The following is a 19,002-nucleotide window of genomic DNA, read 5'->3' on the forward strand; positions in this document are numbered from 1 at the left end:
CTGCTGCATTTTGTAGTTAATGTTGATACATTTATGTTGAGGTACTTTGATTTGAAACACATTTCAATTTATCTTTTCCAAGCCTCGTTAAAAGGTAATGCAAGAGTTGTGTGTTGTTTTTTTAGAAGCTTCTCAGAGTTTTGTGTAAAGATGCAAATGAGCACAAGCCACACTCATTTCTAAATACACACAACTACATTCACTTATATAATAGTTATGTAAGTCTTATACTATTATACTGTGATATTTTATCATTCGTTGAAAGAAACAATTTCTAATCTTCACAGTGAGGTTTTATTTGTGTTAGGTTCAGTCAATATATTGACATGAGCTAACCATTTATTTATCACTGAACTTGTTCTTTATGTGAGTTTAGAGTCCTTTATTTCTCCTAAAGCACATGCAGCTTATTACTGGCTTCTGTAAGACAGTCAACACACTCTTAATAGGTCAATTATTTCTTTACAAAAGTGTCTATAGATTTTAACAATCAAAATGTAACTTGTTTCTTTGCCAATTTTGTTTTCTTTCCTTCGTCTTTTAGTTGAACAGAACATGTGTGAGCAGCTCAGCTTTCTCGAAAGCCTCTTATTCACCTGATAGGTAACAAAGATGTTTTTTCCTCAATTTATCATTTGTGTTTGTGCATACATATGCATAGACATTTACAAAAGCATATATACGATACCCGGTGACAAATGCTTTTGCTTTAACACAGTAAAGCTATCACATACTGTCCATTTTTTTAAATATGTCATGCATCTAAATATTTATAATCACAAAATAATTACATCACAAGGTAATTTATTGTACAGACAGTTTATACAGGATAATTCAATAGTCACTTCAAGAGTTCACTTTCATATCTACACAATGCAGAACTTTTAATGTGATTAACCTGCTCCACCTACACCAACTACAGCATTTCTCAGACTTCTTTTTGACTATGGTGTAATCACAGTGGTGAACATCACATAAAACAACAACTGTACTTACTCCTGTAACTTGTTTGCAACAATGACATTTAAATATCTGTGTCACATATTCATTTAAATAAATGGCTCATCATTGTGTGCGGTCATCTATATTAATAGCTGCCTGATATTTAATTGAATTGGGTCGTTTTACATATATGAAACCTGTTAACAGGTATAGCTGTTAATGCCAATACCAACTTGATAGCCTAAAGCAAATTACATGAACAAGACCTGCCTTATATCTCTTAGGACAGTGGTTCTCAAACTGTGATACGTGTACCACTAGTGGTACGCAGGCTTCCTTCTAGTGGTACGCAGAGGAATGAAATATGTCATGTACATGCAACACACATTTCAAAATATATCAAAAATGATGTATATAATATGCCATATATGACATATAGCCCATATTTCTGAGGTAATCTGCCACGTTTTTTTTTATCTGTGCAGAGTTGTAGCTGCTTTACTAGGCTACTGTATTTCAATACTGCTCACTTTGCTGGTACTTGGAGAGACAATGTTTTTCTGAGGTGGTACTTGATGAAAAATGTTTGAGAACCTCTGTCTTAGGACAAATAATCATAGGTGTCTATAACAACACATGCTAGATTGCCCATATCATTACAATCAGTACATCTGAATAAAGCCTTTTAGTAAGCATAGTTCTTCACCAATACCAGTTTAATACTTTATATAATTACACATGTGAGGCATCACAGTGGTGCAGTGGGTAGCACAATCGCTTGACAGTAAGAAGGTCGCTGGTTCGAGCCTCAGCTGGGTCAGTTGGCATTTCTGTGTGAAGTTTGCATGTTCTCCCAGTGTTCGCGTGAGATTTCCTCCAAGTGCTCTGGTTTCCCCAAAGTCCATAGATGTGGTATGCATGCAGTGTGTGTGAATGAGTGTGCATGTTTCCCAGTAATGGATATGAGTTTCTTTCTTGTCACTTGTTCTCATGTCTTTTGTCATTATTTTATGTATTATTAGTCTCCCATTTTCTCTACCTTCTTATGGTTATTGCTTTTTTTGTTCTCCTGGTGTTGGTAAAGCATCCTTGAGCGCTGGCGCTATATAAAATAGACAAGAACAATAAATTTAAAAGGTTTACCTGAGCTGACGATGTTTGACCTACAGTATTCTCATAGAAGATATCTGCTATTACAGTTGGCTTAGTACTCTCCATTTGCATATGTCATGTTGATCACAATTTCCTTTTTTCATCCACTTCTTTATCGGTGTAAATTTGTTTCTAGTTCTCACAGATAGTATCTGAGTTAGAATTTCATCATTATCATAATAATTAAATACCAGAGCTATTGACTTTAAACAGGTTTTCCGCTGGGGTCTTAAATTCTAAAATCAAAATTTTAGGCCATAAAAAGTCTTTAAACTTTTTATTCAAAAAGGCCATTTTTACTCTATCCTAATGTTTTAATTATTTTTCTTACAATAACATTTGTTTAAATGTGCTTCATGTGTTTACTGCTCAGGACACTGACCTGGGGCCTGTTTCAGTAAGGAGGTTCAGACAACTCAGAGTTTAAACTTGAACTTGAGTTTTCGGTTTCAAAACAGCTGATCTGAGTCAGGTCAATCAACTTTGAGTAGACCAACTCGACTACAAAAAAGGCATTATCAATGAAATTACGATCGACAATGACAACATCTGAAAAAAAAAAAGAGATCACCATTTCTTTCTCCAGCTGAACTTGATGTGATCATTCGAAGTTATAGCAAATATGAGCGTAAATATATTTAAAAAGAAGCAACCATCAGTGAAACAGAGACAGTTAGCATGGGAGAACAGCTGCTCAAATTAATGCGTAATTTTACATTTAAAGTATTTAAATATTTAAGTATAATAAAATAAGTAATGTAATGTGTGACATTTATAAAAAAAATTCTAAACTTTTATACACAATCACCAGTTTTAATAGGTTTAACAGTGCACTTGTGTGTCTGCCTTTTTATTGATCAAGTGATAGAGTTTGATATAACATTTAGAAGGTTTTAGAAAGAATAATAATCCCATTAATCTAGTAACAGTACATGTCGAAGGTCAATGAATTTAAGCTAATTATTTATTTTAAAAAGGACAAGCCATTCTCGTACGTGACTTTGTTCTGTGTGTGACTAAAATGTAGGTAATATCTGTGTTTCCATCCAAATATATTAACTAAATTTATGTGCAAAACTGAAATATCGCTTAAAAGATGTGTGAATAAAGCCGCGTTTTTATCCAATGAGTCAAAGAGAACACAATCGTCACTTCCTTATTAACTGGCGCCAAATATCAACAGTAAAAACAAAATTTACTGAGTAAAATAAGTAAAAATAAGCTGCGTCAATTATTTCTTTATTTAATAAGTGTACTTGCGCCTCAGACGACAATGCTGACACACAATGAACACATGGGGGCGTTTGAAGCCATGACATGCGGAGACTTTTGACATGCTCCAGACGCTCAGAGGTAATTAATAATATACACTGATACAAAAACAGTTAAGGCATTTTAGAATGACTAAAACAACATTAATGACGTGTTACAGTGTGCTCAGCCTGCTGGTTTTTCCATTCACACACATTTTCATCATTTTATGATGACCTTTTTTTAATGCACATACTGTAATTTGTTCAGTAAAAGTGTTTCAATCATAGTTTATGCGCATATTTTCTATCGAATAAAAGTTTATCCTACTCAATTATGCATGTGTTTTTTATGCATATTTTCAAAAGTTATGTGAATCATGACGTTTCCATCAATCGTTTTTATGCATATATCCAAAATGAGCATTAAAATAGGTGGGTGGAGACGTAAGGCTAAGGCGAGAAATGCTGCTTCGTCTTTAAAAAAGGGGAGGAGACCGACAGAAACTCTGAGTTTAGAGAATAAAACCTGCTCGTGACCAGGTTAGATTCACAGAGTAATTTACCACAGTAACTGACTCGGAGTTGAAGTTACCTCTCTTTCAGAAACAGGCTTGACTTACCCTGCCTTCTCGAGTTTAACAAACCTGCCATTTTGAAACAGAAAACCCAAAGTTTCTCTCATTTCAGGGTTAAAATACTCTGAGTTTTCACTTAACCTTTCTGAAACAGGCCCCTGGACAGATTCTTGTGCATAGATTTAGTTTATTATAGTTTTTAAAACTTTTATTTAAAAAAAGTTTATTTTGGAAAAAAGTGTGTGGATACAAGTAACGCTTGTTTGTTTTTACACAATGTTTATAAGATTTTGCTAAGAAATATCTAAATATTGTATTTTTCATTTGTTATTGTATTATTAAATGTATTAAATCATAATATAGTTTGATAGCAAATACAAAGCGATTTCTGGCTGCGCCCCTTCTTATCTGCTCTCACTTCTGCAGATTTATAGGCCCTCCAGAAACTTGCGTTCTGTGAATGAATGTCGCCTCGTGGTTCTTTTCCAAAGAGGCAAGAAAACGCTTACCCGAACGCTCGTGCTCAATCTGCCCAGTTGGTGGAATGAACTCCCTAACTGCATCAGAACGGCAGAGTCACTCGCTGTCTTCAAAAAGCGACTAAAAACTCAACTATTCAGTCTTCACTTTCCTTACTAATACGCAATCTTCTCTCTGACTCCTCCCTTAACTACAAAAAAAATGAAAAAAAAAAAATTACTAATGCTTTCCTTCTTAGACTTTACACACCTGAAACTTGCCTACAACACTTATTCATTGTTGCTCTTATAGTTGTGTAAATTGCTTCCTTGTCCTCATTTGTAAGTTGCTTTGGATAAAAGCGTCTGCTAAATGACTAAATGTAAATGATAGCTGTAAATGATAATGATAATTCAGTCATTTTTAGACTCATAAAGGGCTAAAGGCTAAAGAATTTTTCAAATGGCCCAGATGGAAAAGATTTTTGTTTGCCCTATCAAAAAATTTTACCAAAAAGATTTTTTGTTAAAAATTTCTTTAAAAGTTTTACATTTTACTTGGTGAAACCTAAAAGACCCTGGTTAAAAGTATGTCAAAAAACATGGATGCCCCCAATTTTAAATATGCTAAATGAAATGGACACTAAAATAATTATTATAAAAAAAACTGTACAGTATTCTAAACTATATGATGTTGTTGTGGGACGTTGAGAGACAAAACAAATTATAATGGAACAATAACGTTTAGCATTGCACTGACTACAACTGGCCAACAAACTAGTCTAAAAATGACTTTTGCTGCTTAAGAAATGGATTACAGCATGCTGATGATATGCAAACATTTGAGTGTGAAGTTCCTCAGTATTAACCATATTCTTCAAGTACCTGCGGGCGTGTCATTGGAATCTTTTTGCTTGAGAATTTTTTTTTTTTAAGAATGAATTTTTAGATCCTAAAACAGTGTTATACTGCTTAGGCCAGGGGTCACCAATCTCGGTCCTGGAGGGCTGGTGTCCCTGCAGGGTTTAGTTCCAACTTGCCTCAACGCACCTGCCTGGATGTTTCAAGTATACCAAGTTAGACCTTGATTAGCTTGTTCAGGTGTGTTTGATTAGGGTTAGAACAAAAATCTGCAGGACACCGGCCCTCCAGGAATAAGTTTGGTGACCACTGGCTTAGGCACACAGGAAAATCCTCAGAGTAAAGTTACTCAGTTCAGTGAATATTTGGTCCCTCTCTAAATTGAGCAAAATTAACTCAGCAGCAGTTAAAGTGAATGAGACAATGATGGGGTTAATTAAGTGATGATTGAGCACTGATGATGAACACCTGCTGTTAATAAGCAGAAACAGAAAAGAAAAACAAAACAACAACTGACTTCAGTCACAGCCGTAGATTAAATAAACTGAAATAAAACACATCAAATCTCTCAAAAGTTTTAGCAGAGCATCATCAAACAACTCCACAAACGGCAGCTTTACTTATTAACAACCTGTTTGGCCTTATTTCTGCCACACTTTAAAAAAAATAACATATAGTGATATTATTAAGAAATAACTACATATTTGTTTTAAAACAGCAATAAAACATCACTACTTTTTGTGTTTAAGCTGTCACCATTGAGGAGAACAGTAGCTGCTTTCCTTGGACTCTGACTCGATTTCTAATGTTAAATTCTCTTTGTTTGCCTAATAGTATATTGTGTTAAACATTGTATAAAGAGAGCAATTGTGCTCTGGATAATTGACTCTGTGGTGGTTTAGTCACTGGTCAAATCAGTAAAATTGGTTTTGACCTATTAAGTTTAAATAATGTTGTATCACAAAAGAAGCACTGTATTAAGAAAATGGAGCTCATCAATACTTTTATCAGATCACAAAGCACATTAAACATTGAAAACACTTTAAAAAAAAAAAAAAAAACCACAGACATAAAGAATCAGTGTATGCCTCTCAACTATGGTGAGTTTTTTTTTTTCCTACAGTGCATGCTGGGAACTATATATGGATGTTGTTAATGATTCTCTTAACATGCTCTGCAGCCAAAAAAAAAAACACCATCTCTAACCACTGTTGAGATAGATATGCTGATTATTGATTTCTGTTTAAAGTGATTCAGATGCTCAATGTGTTTTACTAAAACACCACAGCTGAGGTCCATTTTCTTGAAAAACACTGAATTTGGTTTCTTATATAATGAACCAACCCATTCTCACTCCGAAGGCATCAAAAACTGAAGTATGGTCAAGCACCTTCCACGTCAACATGAGGACGCCAAAGGTGTCCCTAGGCGTCACTATACTGACAAAACAGGAGCTCCATTGCTTTCAATGGGTCCCCTCGGACGTCACATCAAGACGCCCAAAGCCCTACGGTAAAGCCTTGTAGCATATAGCCCACGTGAATGCAGTTGTATGAGCATATAAAAGAAAAAATTAATCAATTGAATGTTTTCTTTTAATATTTTATTCATAAATGTCCGCATAGTATTTGTTTTTTTAATAAAACGATTATATGAAGTTATTTATAATGTAATATCTGTTATTTTACATTAACGGCGAACGAAGCTTGAGACAAAAGAGAAATTTGAAGCTTATATATATATTCAGGAACAGAAACCCTTTTTATTATTATTTTTTTTTACAAAAAAAAAAAACAAAATAAAGAAACTAACTTATTTTATTTGTGTATATATATATATATATATATATATATATATATATATATATATATATAATATTTATGAAATATTAAAATATGCTCTTTGTATTAGAGGTCTGTATATTAGATTCGATTTATTGTTGTTTTTGGACATCTAGACTTTAATTTGATCTGTATTTTTTAAGATTTTGTTGATGTTGCTCTTTTTGAATGATTTTGGTTGTTGTTATCATTTTCTTAACATTTCATTATACTTTCTTATCGTTAAGTCTTATTATGATGGCCAATAAAAACCTAACCGAAATCCCTATTGATAAAAAATCAATAGGATTTTTTTTTTCATGTTACTTTTACAAACACTCGAATATTTGTGCCGCTTTACTAGCAAGAAATGAAAATAAAAACACTTTAATATAAAATATTTATTTTTCCACATTTCCCTAAATAAGCAAGCGGGAAATCGTGTCACGTGACGTAACAACCATCCATCGCTGTACTGATCCCGCTTTCAGCGGTGAGTTAATGTACACTGATTCCACAAATTAAATAAAGAAATTTTGTTCTTCACACCATGTTTGTCTATGTGCATTGCTCACATGTATATTTAGGTTATTATATTTTGATAATACACGTTAAAAATAAGTGCTATGTTAGCATGTTAGGCAATAACTTACTTTATTAACGTTACTTTACAAACAGTCTTGGTAGGCAAGTTTATTCAGATAATTTAGCTTAATCTGACAAGATATTTACATATACGTTTACTCATTTAACGTTAGCAAACGCTTTTATCCAAAGCTATGTGTGTGTGTGTGTGTGTGTATATATATATATATATATATATATATATATATATATATATATATATATATATATATATATATATATATATATATATATATATATATGCAATTTTAATTAATAATTTCTATTGCTATTTTGAGTTCATTGAATTCATACTGTTCCATAGTTTACTTTAACTTACTAATTACATTAAAAATGTCTTTGTCTGTTAAATAATTTATACATTTATATATTAAATGATTGAGTAATTAAATATGTTAAATTATTCTATGTGCATATACTGTTACATAAAATTTGTTTTATAGCTTGTAAATAATCCTTTCTATTATTGTATTAAAAAAAAAAAAACTTTAAGATACAGTGTTTTCAATGAAAATGTATTTTGTCTATGATTAATATTAATATATATTTTGTTTCCTTCCAGAGAGAATGAAAAAACCCAAGCAAAAGCCTTGCCATAATTGTGGGGCTTTAAATGTTTCAAACTGCAAAACGTGCAGAAATTGTTTTGCTGCCATTGCTTTAAAAGCAATCATCATGGCAAAACAAAAAAACATTGAGGAGTCGTCATGGGCAGCAAACAACAAAAAACACAGGAATTCTGCCCGTGTTGTAGATTCTGCCCGCACTGCTGTAAGTACATTATTTGAGTACAGAGGCATAGTGTATAGAAAATTATGTTGTCATTATTAGGTAAAACTAAATCAAAAATGTATTTCTGAACAAATGTACACTGTTAAAAATTGTCCCGTTAAAAAACAGTAAAATACTGGCAGCTGCAGTTGCCAGCAATGTACTGTTATTTTACAGTCTGTTGCTGTAAAAATACATGGACTACATTGATTAACACAATACTCAAGTGAACTCATTTTGCTCACTGAAAGCAACTGCCTCAACTTGGTCAACTGCTGAATGAGTTTATGAAGTAATGTGCTATACATGCTTAGAAGCATACTTATAATGATAACTTATTTTAGTTAATTAGAAAAGTTCGGTTTAACTCTAATGTCTTATTTTCACAACAGCACACATACATGTAAATCTGGAATCACCAGAGAGATTCTGACTGCATCAGCAACTAAACAGCCGCTATCTTTAAATAGAGAAACATGCAGAATAACATCAGCAGTTCATTGTTCATCTTTAACTCATACACTGGCTCTACTCTCCTCCACAACGGTGACACACAGAAGAAATTAGCTTCAGGTTTTACAGTAAAATACTGTTTTTTCCTTGATTTAACAGTAATCTACTGGCAGCTGTGGTTGCCAGCAATCTACTGTTTTTTTACAGTCTACTTCCGTTGTGTAAATTAACAGTATATTACTGTTAAAATACATTTTTACACTGTGTTTTTACCTCTCACACCTTTAACCCTTTAAACCCCAGAGCCTATACTTCAGTTTTAATTTAAGTGTCCACACTACTGAGTGTTCAAGAAACATTTAGCAAAGCTGAAGTAAATTCATTAATTAACTGACTAATTAAATGATAATTGAGGATTAACAATGAACAAATGAAGAAATACTGAAGGGAGAAAACAAGAACAGAACATACAAAACTTTAGTCACAGCTTTATAATGAAATAACCTGAAGAACAACAAATGATTAAATCATTTAAATGATCAGCGGATGATTAAACAACTCTACAAACATCATCACCAGCTACACTTATTACTTAATACATGTATTTTTGTATAACATCTACTAAAGTTCTTCTTGAGAAAAAGTTAAAGTTTTACGTCACCATCATGGAGAACAGAGTTTGCTTTAGTTGGGCTCTTAGCCCTGTCATTTTTAACATTTATATATTTTGGCTGCTGCAATTGTTAAGAACTTTGTTTAAAAAGCTCCTTTGATGTGGCAAGCCAGCCAAAAACCTAAATAAGATCTGGTGATGTTCATGTTGCTAATAAATGGCAGAGTCTGTTCTCATTTCGTATAATACAATTTACTGCTCCTATTCAATGTTAAATCTATTGTTTTACATTATATGTATATATATATATGGCAATGATTTCTGGAAGTTTTTAAGATTATCTTGGACAATAACACTGCTCTATGGTGTACATCGCACTCAAAGAGACATCAATAATCAGCATATGAACCTCAATAATGGTGACAACAAATTTAACAAAATTAACAGTTTAACTCACAAACAGGCAACTGAAAGTCTAAACATAAACAACAGCAGAATCAAACACAAATAAAGAAAACTGTGAGACCATCATACAACATTTATTTATACCGCAATGCATGCTGGGATATTTGTACAGTGCCACTCCCAGCATGCATTGCAGCATGAAACATTTGAGATGTTACCATTGTTGAGATACAAGGTCAGATTCATGAGGTCTGAGTGTGTATTTGTCATAACTGAACTGTTTTTGTATGTTATTTATTAACTGTTAAGTAATTACGGAGGTATCTTTTCTGTTTTCACTTCGCATTAATTAAATTAATACCTGCAACTAAGCATAAAATCTATTGCATGTGGCCCTTCTTCCAGATTTATACCAAAACATTTATCAGAACTAATTTCAGACAAATAGATTTCTCTATTTATTGACTTCCCAACTTTATTGCTAAATTGCTTTTAGTACAAACGTTTTGTAAACTCTGTATTACAGCAGTTGGAAAGTCTTCTTAAATGAGTTCAAGGGTGAAGAGCCCAACTAAACCAGCCCCTCACTCCATTACGGTGACACAAAAAACACCTTAATTTCTGTTGGATCTCAATGAGAATAGTATGGAAGTCAAATCTGTCAGTAATAAGTGTGTGTCTGCTGTTGTTTGTGGAGTTGTTTAATGATCCTCTGCTGAGACTGAAGCTGTTTTATTTGATTTGATTTTATTTAATGTTGTAACTCAAGTCACTGTTTGTGTTTCTTGTTTCTTTTCTTCAGTAATTGTAATTATAAACAGCAGGTGTTCATCAGTGTCTGAATTCACTCATTAGTGTTCATTAAAACTGTCAGGTGAACTATATTAGTTAACTAGTGTATGAAATAGTGAACAAGGACACAAAGTGTGATTTCAAACACAGACTTCAAAACACCGAATCTGAACTCTGTTAGCTCACAGTTTTCTGCAGTTGGTTACTTTCTCGAAAACAAAAATGTTATTCAGAAAGCACTGTTTTTAACAGAATATTACTGTTTTAGTGAAAAAACATTATTTTACCGTAGAATCTGACCGTTTTTTAACAGCAATTTTTTACAGTGTATTCATGTCAGGTCTGACTATATTAACTGATCATATTTTGATTTTTAGCTATCGATGCAGTTAATGCTTGAGATCCACAACAGCAAGTGTTGTTTTACCAGAAAACTATAATTTATTCTAATCAATTTTCTATCATGATCATTTAAAGAGCAGCTTTTGTGTTATTTTAAAGTGTTATAATATTATGTTTCTCTAAAGTTGTTTAAAAAGATCTAAGGTTGGATTTTTTTTCATTACTTTACATATGTACTGCAGTACATGACATAAACATTTCAGAGCATTTGTGGCAGAGATTATGCAAATGTATTCATTTCATTGTGGTCACATAGATCAGTTGCAGGCAAAAGATTCTGAAAACATAAAGACTTGTTTTGGCAATTCAGAAACTATCTTTTACTTTGATAATGCAGATTTGCTACAAATGTATCTGGGATGTTTGTGCTAATATTATGATTATATTGCATTTTTCTATACTGTTTTTATGTATTTATTTTTCAGGTTAAGAAATTGGAAATGCTGGGCTACAAGCCATTGTTGTTTATTTCGAAAGAAAAGAAAAAAGGATTTAACACAGAGCTAATAACAACAATGGGTCCATTTGGAGAGGGACCACAGCAAAAAATTATAGATAAAATGGCCAGCCTGTACGAAGTTTTTATTAAAAGTAAGTATTGTGGTCATTTGATTACAAAATTCACAAAATTTCAAAGAAATCTCTAACTTTATTTTAAAATTGTTTATAGATTTCCAGAGGTTTCAGAATTCGGCTGCAACAGACCCTGATGTCTGCCAAAACCTAGCATCATCGGTTTCTCCTCCAGCTTCTATTCCTCCATCATCTTCCTCAAGCCTTCCTCCTCCACCATCTTTCCCAAACCTTTCTCCTCCACAAACTTCCTCCAGCTTTCCTCCTTCATTTGCTGTTCCTCCACCATCTTTGCCAAACCTTTCTCCACCACAGTCTTCTTTCAGCTTTCCTCCTTCATCTGCTGTTCCTCCACCATCTTTCCCAAATCTTCCTCCTCCACAATCTTCTTCCAGCTTTCCTCCTTCATCTGCCCCTCCACCTTTATCTTCCAACCTTATTCCTCCAACTAATTCCTCAAGCTTCAGTCCTCCTACCTCCTCCTACATCACCCCTCTTCCACCTGCCTCTTCATACAAAACACTTCCTGCTCCACCGCCTACTTCCCTCACTACTACACCTACTTCCTCTCTATCAAGTCCTGCAGTCCAGTGCATGACTACAGATTTTGGTGATTCAGGTGACTTTATTTGAACTTTTACACAGCATTTTTCCCATTTTAGTTGGGACAAACAAGTTATATAGAAATTTAAAATTAAAACATTAGTTGTGTAAATACAGTTGAATTCTGAATTATTTGCCCCCTTTCATTTTTTTCTTTTTAAAGTATTTTTAACATATTTAAATGATGTTTAAAAGAGCAAGGACATTTTCACAGTATGTCTGATGTCAGTTTTTTTATCTGGAAAAAGTCTTATTTGTTTAATTTTAGCTAGAATAAAAGCAGTTTTTAATTTTTAAAACCATTTTAGGGACAAAATTATTAGCCTCTTTAAGCTATATATTTTTTTCAACAGAACAAACCATCGTTAAAAATAACTTGCCTAATTATCCTAACCTGCCTAGTTAACCTAATTACCCTAGTTAAGCCTTTAAATGTCACTTTAAGCTGTATAGAAGTGTCTAGAAAAATATGTAGTAAAATATTATTTACTGTCATCATAGCAAAGATAAAAGGGTCACACTTTACAATAAGGTCCATTAGTTAATGTTAAGTAATGCATTTACTAACATGAACAAACATTGAACAATACATTTACTACAGTATTTATTCTTGTTAATAAACATTAGTTAATGAAAATACAGTAGTTCATTGTTAGTTCATGTGCATTAACTAATGTTAACAAGCATGGACTTCAATGTTAATAATGCATTAGTAAATATTTAATTATGATTAATAAATGCTGTACATGTGTTGTTCATGATTAGTTCATGTTAGTAAATGCATTAACTAATGAACCTTGTTGTAAAGTGTTACCAATAAAATAAATCAGTTATTAGAAATGACTTATTAAAACTATTATGTTTAGAAATGTGTTGAAAAAAATCTGCTCTACATTAAACAGAAATTGGAAAGAAAAAAATAAACAGCAGGCCAATAACTCAGGGGGGCTAATAATTCAGACTTCAACTGTATGTGTTATTTTTGTGTGTTTTTACAGATTTATTCTCCAGAGAAAGTATCATAAAAGGGGACAAACAGAAGAAGTGGATCTACAAACAAGCAGGTAATGCCATATTGCTGTTCTGAAAAAATAAATAAATAGCAGATTCTGAATATTATCTGAATAATTGTATGCATATAAACTTTGTTACATTAAAATTTATATAATGTAATATTTGATTATTTTGTATTTTTTACAGTTTCCTCAATTCTTTTCTGTTGCCTTGCATTTAATAGTACTATATGACAATGAGTAAAGAAACTATTAAGAGGATAATTTAATATATAGTATTATTGTAAAATTATGAATTATCATATAATAATTCTAATATAATATAATATAGGTGACACGGTGGCACAGTAGGTAGAGTTGTCACCTCACAGCAAGAAGGTCACTGGTTTGAGTCCTGCCTGGATCAGTTGGTGTTTCTGTGTTTGCATGCTCTCCCCGTGTTGGTGTGGTCCCATTATTAATCCACAGTCGCCACAGCAGAATGAACCGCCAACTTATCCAGCACTTTTTTACGCAGCGGATGCCCTTCCAGCTGCAACCCTTCACTGGGAAACATCAATACACACTTATTTACAAACATCCACTACTGATAATTTAGCCTACCCAATTCACCTGTACAGCAAGTCTTTGGACTGTGGGGGAAACCAGAGCACCTGGAGGAAACCCATGTGAACGCAGGGAGAACATACAAACTCCACACACAAATGCCAAACCAGCGACCTTCTTGCTGTGAGGCGACAGCACTAACTAATGCGCCATTGCATTGCCCAAAGTTGATGTTATACTCTACACATTGTTTACAGTAAAACAGAAAAAAAGATGTGTTTGAAATATGCTATACAAAATATGCTGTTCTCTCATTTGGTGTAAATGTAAATGTTACTATAAATTAAAATGCACATTAAAATTTGAATATAAAACAAAAACTATAAAACTATTAAAAAAATAATGTTTAATGAGTGAAAGCAGTTTACATTTCAAATTTTCATGTTTCACAGTATTTATATCAGACTCATTGCTCTCTGAACTTTCCTGCAATATTAAGTAGTTTTTGTAAGTAAGAGCTATATATTTCTGCTGCAGAATGCCAAGTACATTCCAACCAGAAAACCTTTCCATATGACAGGATTGTGAAAAGGAGGATGTCCAAAGAAGTAAGACCACTTTTTTATGTTTGAATTTACTTAAGTAAAAAAATATAATTTTATAAAAATAAAAAGATTTATCCCGTGGTTCTTTTTAATTTAAGCGTGATTTAGCTTATAATGTGTGGGTATTTATAGTGGTAGTTGAAATCATTAGAACACCAGGCATATCTGAAAATATAGATTTTTTGCCTCTAAAACATAATTTAATTTCATAATGAGCACAATCATTTTAATCTGATCACAACTAATATAACATGAATTTAGTCCTACTGGTTTGATCCACTGTTAACTGTAATAATTGGTATGTGCGTAACATGGTATGTCAGGCATTGTGTCAGCACGTTTCCAGACAACTTTAACATTGCTTTCAATGCCTTCTACAACCAAAGCCAATCTAGCTGCTTCTTTGAAAGTACTTGATTGTGTGACATTGACAGTGAACAGGTTTAAAGACAATTATGCTGACCTTCTAGATATTTCATTTAATAGATATTGTTGTGGCTAGGACAAACAATTATGCTAAATGTTCAAATAATTCTAGTCACTGAGTACTAAAAGTGAATGTTGCTCAATACTCATGTTCTTATAGGGTGTTGAAGAGGCCAGAGTCAGATGGAAGCCGTGTTCTGGATGGTAAGTGTCACAAACACTATATAATTCTGTCATACAGTGGTGGAAATATGTTGAACAAACTATGAATGTTTTTTGATGTAAACAATTATTCTTGTAGATAATAATGTGAAGTGAAGATAACCTTTTTTCAAAGCTTAAAATTGTAATAATCTTTAACTAATAAGTCGGTGTTTGCACCAAATTACTTTTTAAAATTATGTTAATTTAAATATCACAGACTATCCTGTAAACATAATTATAATTAAATGTTTTTTACTGATTTACAGTGGGATGAAATGGAAAGACTCCTGGGAGCCATCAAATCACTTTTTGTAAAATACAGTGGGTTATAAAAAAGGAATGCTTTTAAAAAGAGATTTGTCTACTGCTGTTGTAGCTATTTTCGGTGCAGGTCTTGTTTTTGTTTGTTGTTTTAAATCTACTTTAACTCAGCACATGTTTAAACCCACATTTTGACATTGTATTTTGTTTGATTTTTATTTTTTGAATTGTATTATAATAAATTTTTTCTGTTAACCTAGAGTAAAGACTTCCACGCACAAAGATAACCACTTACAGTATTTTCATCTACGTCATATCTGCAGCCACTAAATCACTCGGCAAAATTGTTTGAATGTTTGTATTTAAAAAAAATAAATAAATATATTAATGATTTAAATGTAATAAATGCATTTCTGGTTCTTCAGGAGTTTTATGGCTCACATCAGAGCCATTAAAGTGTGCATTTGCAGCATAGATACATACAAAATTGTTATTTTTTAAATGTTTGTACCACAGAACACAAACTAACACATTTATACATTTTCACTCTGCAATTTATAGTAAGCTATGTGTAGGCACAGTATAACACAAGGCAAAACTATTTATTTAAAAGACATTTGTGAGAAGTGTACTAATTTATGTAGAAATAAGTGCAGAACACACACACACACACAGTGCTCAGCGGAAATCAATATACCCCTCAGAGATCTTTTCTTCAAATTAGTATCTTTTATGGAGTGCTATACAAAAAGGTATTTCTGTATATACATTAAAGTTACATATACATTACACCAAAGTTAAAACTGAAACAAATGTAACAAAAAGATTGATCCCTCTTTTTATTTAGTGCTTTAACTAATTTGTTTCAATATAGTTACTGTGTATATTGTGACACATGGTACAGTTTAGAGAATATTACTTTTTACATTGCACTTTTGATTGGAAAATCAAATTAAACTTACACCTTTATCCACCCCTAAACCTATCCATACCCCCAAACCTGTCCCCACCTTACCTGTATTTCACCTTCAGAGTATCAGAATTGTTCTAAAAGACATTATGAACACAGTAAGTACAATGTATTTACTTTTTTGATATATAGATATCAAAACATTTTGGTACACTTAGTCTAGGTGGATTATATAAGTTAAACAAAATTGTGTTAAAATGTTTGTATTAAAAGTTTTGATCAACTTCAAATACTGAATGTCTTTGTATGTGAGAGAGATAGCAGAAGGCTATGTTGTGTAAAGTGGAAAACGAAGGAGAAATGTATCATGTCATGACTGCAACAGCGAGTGGCAAAAAAAACTAAACAAACATAAAAAAAATTTAAAAAGACTTTGCCAACAGATTATAAACAAATCTTGATTCTATTATCTCTGAAACTCAGTCTGGGTTTATAAAAGGCCACCATGTTTCTATTATAATGAGATTAGTTTTGGATTTGCTAGATTTTGCTGATTCTATTCATTCAGATGGTGTCATTCTTTTTCTTGATTTTTATAAAGCCTTTGATACGATTGAGCACCAGCTTCTGTTTAAAGCGTTGAGGTTATTTGGATTTGGGAACTTTTGTTAACACTATGGCTTTGTTTTATAAAGGAATCAATAGTTCAGTGATTGTTAATTTTAATACTTCTAATGGATTTGATATTTTGTGTGGTATTAGGCAGGACGGCCCAATCTCTTCCTTTTTATTTTTATTAGTTACAGAGTTTCTATCCTTAAGCATTGTGCAAAATCAAGATTTGAAGGGAATTTCTGCTTTTGGGGGGGGAGATTAAGATTTCACATTTGGCAGATGACACCACTTTATTTCTAAAAGATGACTCAAACGTATAAAATGCTTTAAATTTAATTTCTGACATCTCAAGTGTTTCTGGTCTAAAGTTGAATATCTCCAAATGTGAGATAATGCCTGTTCATAATTTGAGTTAGGAATATATAGAAGATATCCCAGTTAAATCCACAATTAAATATTTCATTATTTATGTTACTAAAAATCTTTTAGTGAGACAGCACTTAATTTTTTTTTTATCTAGGATCAGCAAAACTAAAAATATTCTTAATTCCTGGCTACAATGGGACCTGTCATTATATGGAAGAGTTTTTTTGTCCAAGGCAGAGGGTCTTTTTGTATATCCAACGTTATCTTTATTTGTTGAAAACAAAATGGCCAAAGAAATTAATACTGTTTTCTTAAAATTTATCTGGAAGAACAAACCTCATTAGTTGAAAAATGAAGTTCTTTCTAGTAGTAAAGCAGAGGGGGGTGTAAACTTTTTTGATTTTTCTGACATCATATACATTTTTTTAATTATTTGGAAGATTATTTGGAAGAGATGCCTAACCAATCCAACGCATATTTGTTTTTTTTTATTCACAACTACTTTTTGACAAAATTGGTAGTCTTTTGTTTCTTCTTAAATGTAATTATCTTCCCTCTAAGCAATGTCTGCTTGCTTGGCAGCTTGGTTACGTTCACAATTTTTCTCCCCACCGATTTCTCTTATGGAATAACCGAGATATTACAATCAGAAACAAATTGTTATTTTTCCAAAGTTGGTTTCAAAATAATATTAATTGAAATCTTTGCTTGTTTGATGATGCATGAAACATTCTTTCATATGAACAATTTATAACCTACCACTGTTTTCCAACTCTTAACAAATTTAATAAAGTTGTTAAGGCAGTATCACTTGGTTTAGTTCACCTAGTTAAAACTCACTGTAGATTTAACTCAAGGAGCTCAGTGAATATTCATTCTCCTTTGCTTTTAGAAGGTGTTAGTCTGTTAGATAAGAAATGAAACAATAGCTTTGTGTGTCAAAGTTTTCAATTTAAAAGAAAAATTTATTTTAGAGGAAAGTGTTTCTGGAGGTCTTTGGTTGAGGATATAGACTAGAACCTGGCTTTTACCTGGGAAATATTGCATTTCCAACAAGGCAAAAGAAATACACTTTACAATTGTACAGAATATCTACCCTGTAAAATTCTAGTATTTCCAAATGTTTTGAAATCGACAGCCCCTGTTCTTTCTGCGAACAAGCAGAGGAGACACTTGTACATATGTTTTTTGATTGTCCAATATCCAAACAATCTTGGTCACTCCTAAATTCTCATATATCTGCTTTTGCCAATGCTGTGAATTGCTTTAATCTAAAAAAACATTATTTTTATTATAATAACCCAAAAGCTAAATCCCTGGAACACATCATACTTTTTTTTATCTTATATGGCAATTTTTTCATTCACAAACAGAAATTTGCAAATAATTACTCATTTGCTCATTTTAGAATAGAATTTAACTCCCTCCTAAAATCACTTCATCTTATTAACAATAAAAAAAAAAATCTAAGATTCCTGAAATATTATGCAGATGTATTTAAAGAAGATTCTCAATTTTAGTTACTTTCCTTATGGTGATTTGTTTAAGTGTCATTGTAATTTCATTCATTTGTTTAATTATGTTTGTTTAATTTAGTAATTTTAGTATTATTATTATTAATATTATTGTTAATACTTTAATTATATTAATATTTTTTCCCTTTCTGTCTAATGGTATTATTTGTATTTGTATGTGATTTTAGATATTTTTTCTTATGACAAAAAAAAAGTGAATCAAC

At 32.1% G+C, this 19,002-nt stretch overlaps 1 protein-coding gene across 1 annotated transcript; it reads left to right on the forward strand.

Annotated features, from left to right (window-relative positions):
• Positions 1 to 8,265: 8,265 nt before the first annotated feature.
• Positions 8,266 to 15,772, forward strand: zgc:174698 (the record flags this gene model as incomplete). The annotated part of the gene is given in 7 exon segments (NM_001115112.1): positions 8,266 to 8,477; positions 11,568 to 11,733; positions 11,813 to 12,334; positions 13,317 to 13,382; positions 14,415 to 14,485; positions 15,069 to 15,112; positions 15,379 to 15,772. Coding segments are annotated over 7 exon segments (1,130 nt in total), but the record flags the coding sequence as incomplete, so codon positions are not given.
• Between the last annotated feature and the right edge of the window lie 3,230 nt (positions 15,773 to 19,002).

Source organism: Danio rerio, chromosome 4 (genome assembly GCF_049306965.1).
Source record: "Danio rerio strain Tuebingen ecotype United States chromosome 4, GRCz12tu, whole genome shotgun sequence".
Lineage (NCBI taxonomy): Eukaryota > Metazoa > Chordata > Actinopteri > Cypriniformes > Danionidae > Danio > Danio rerio.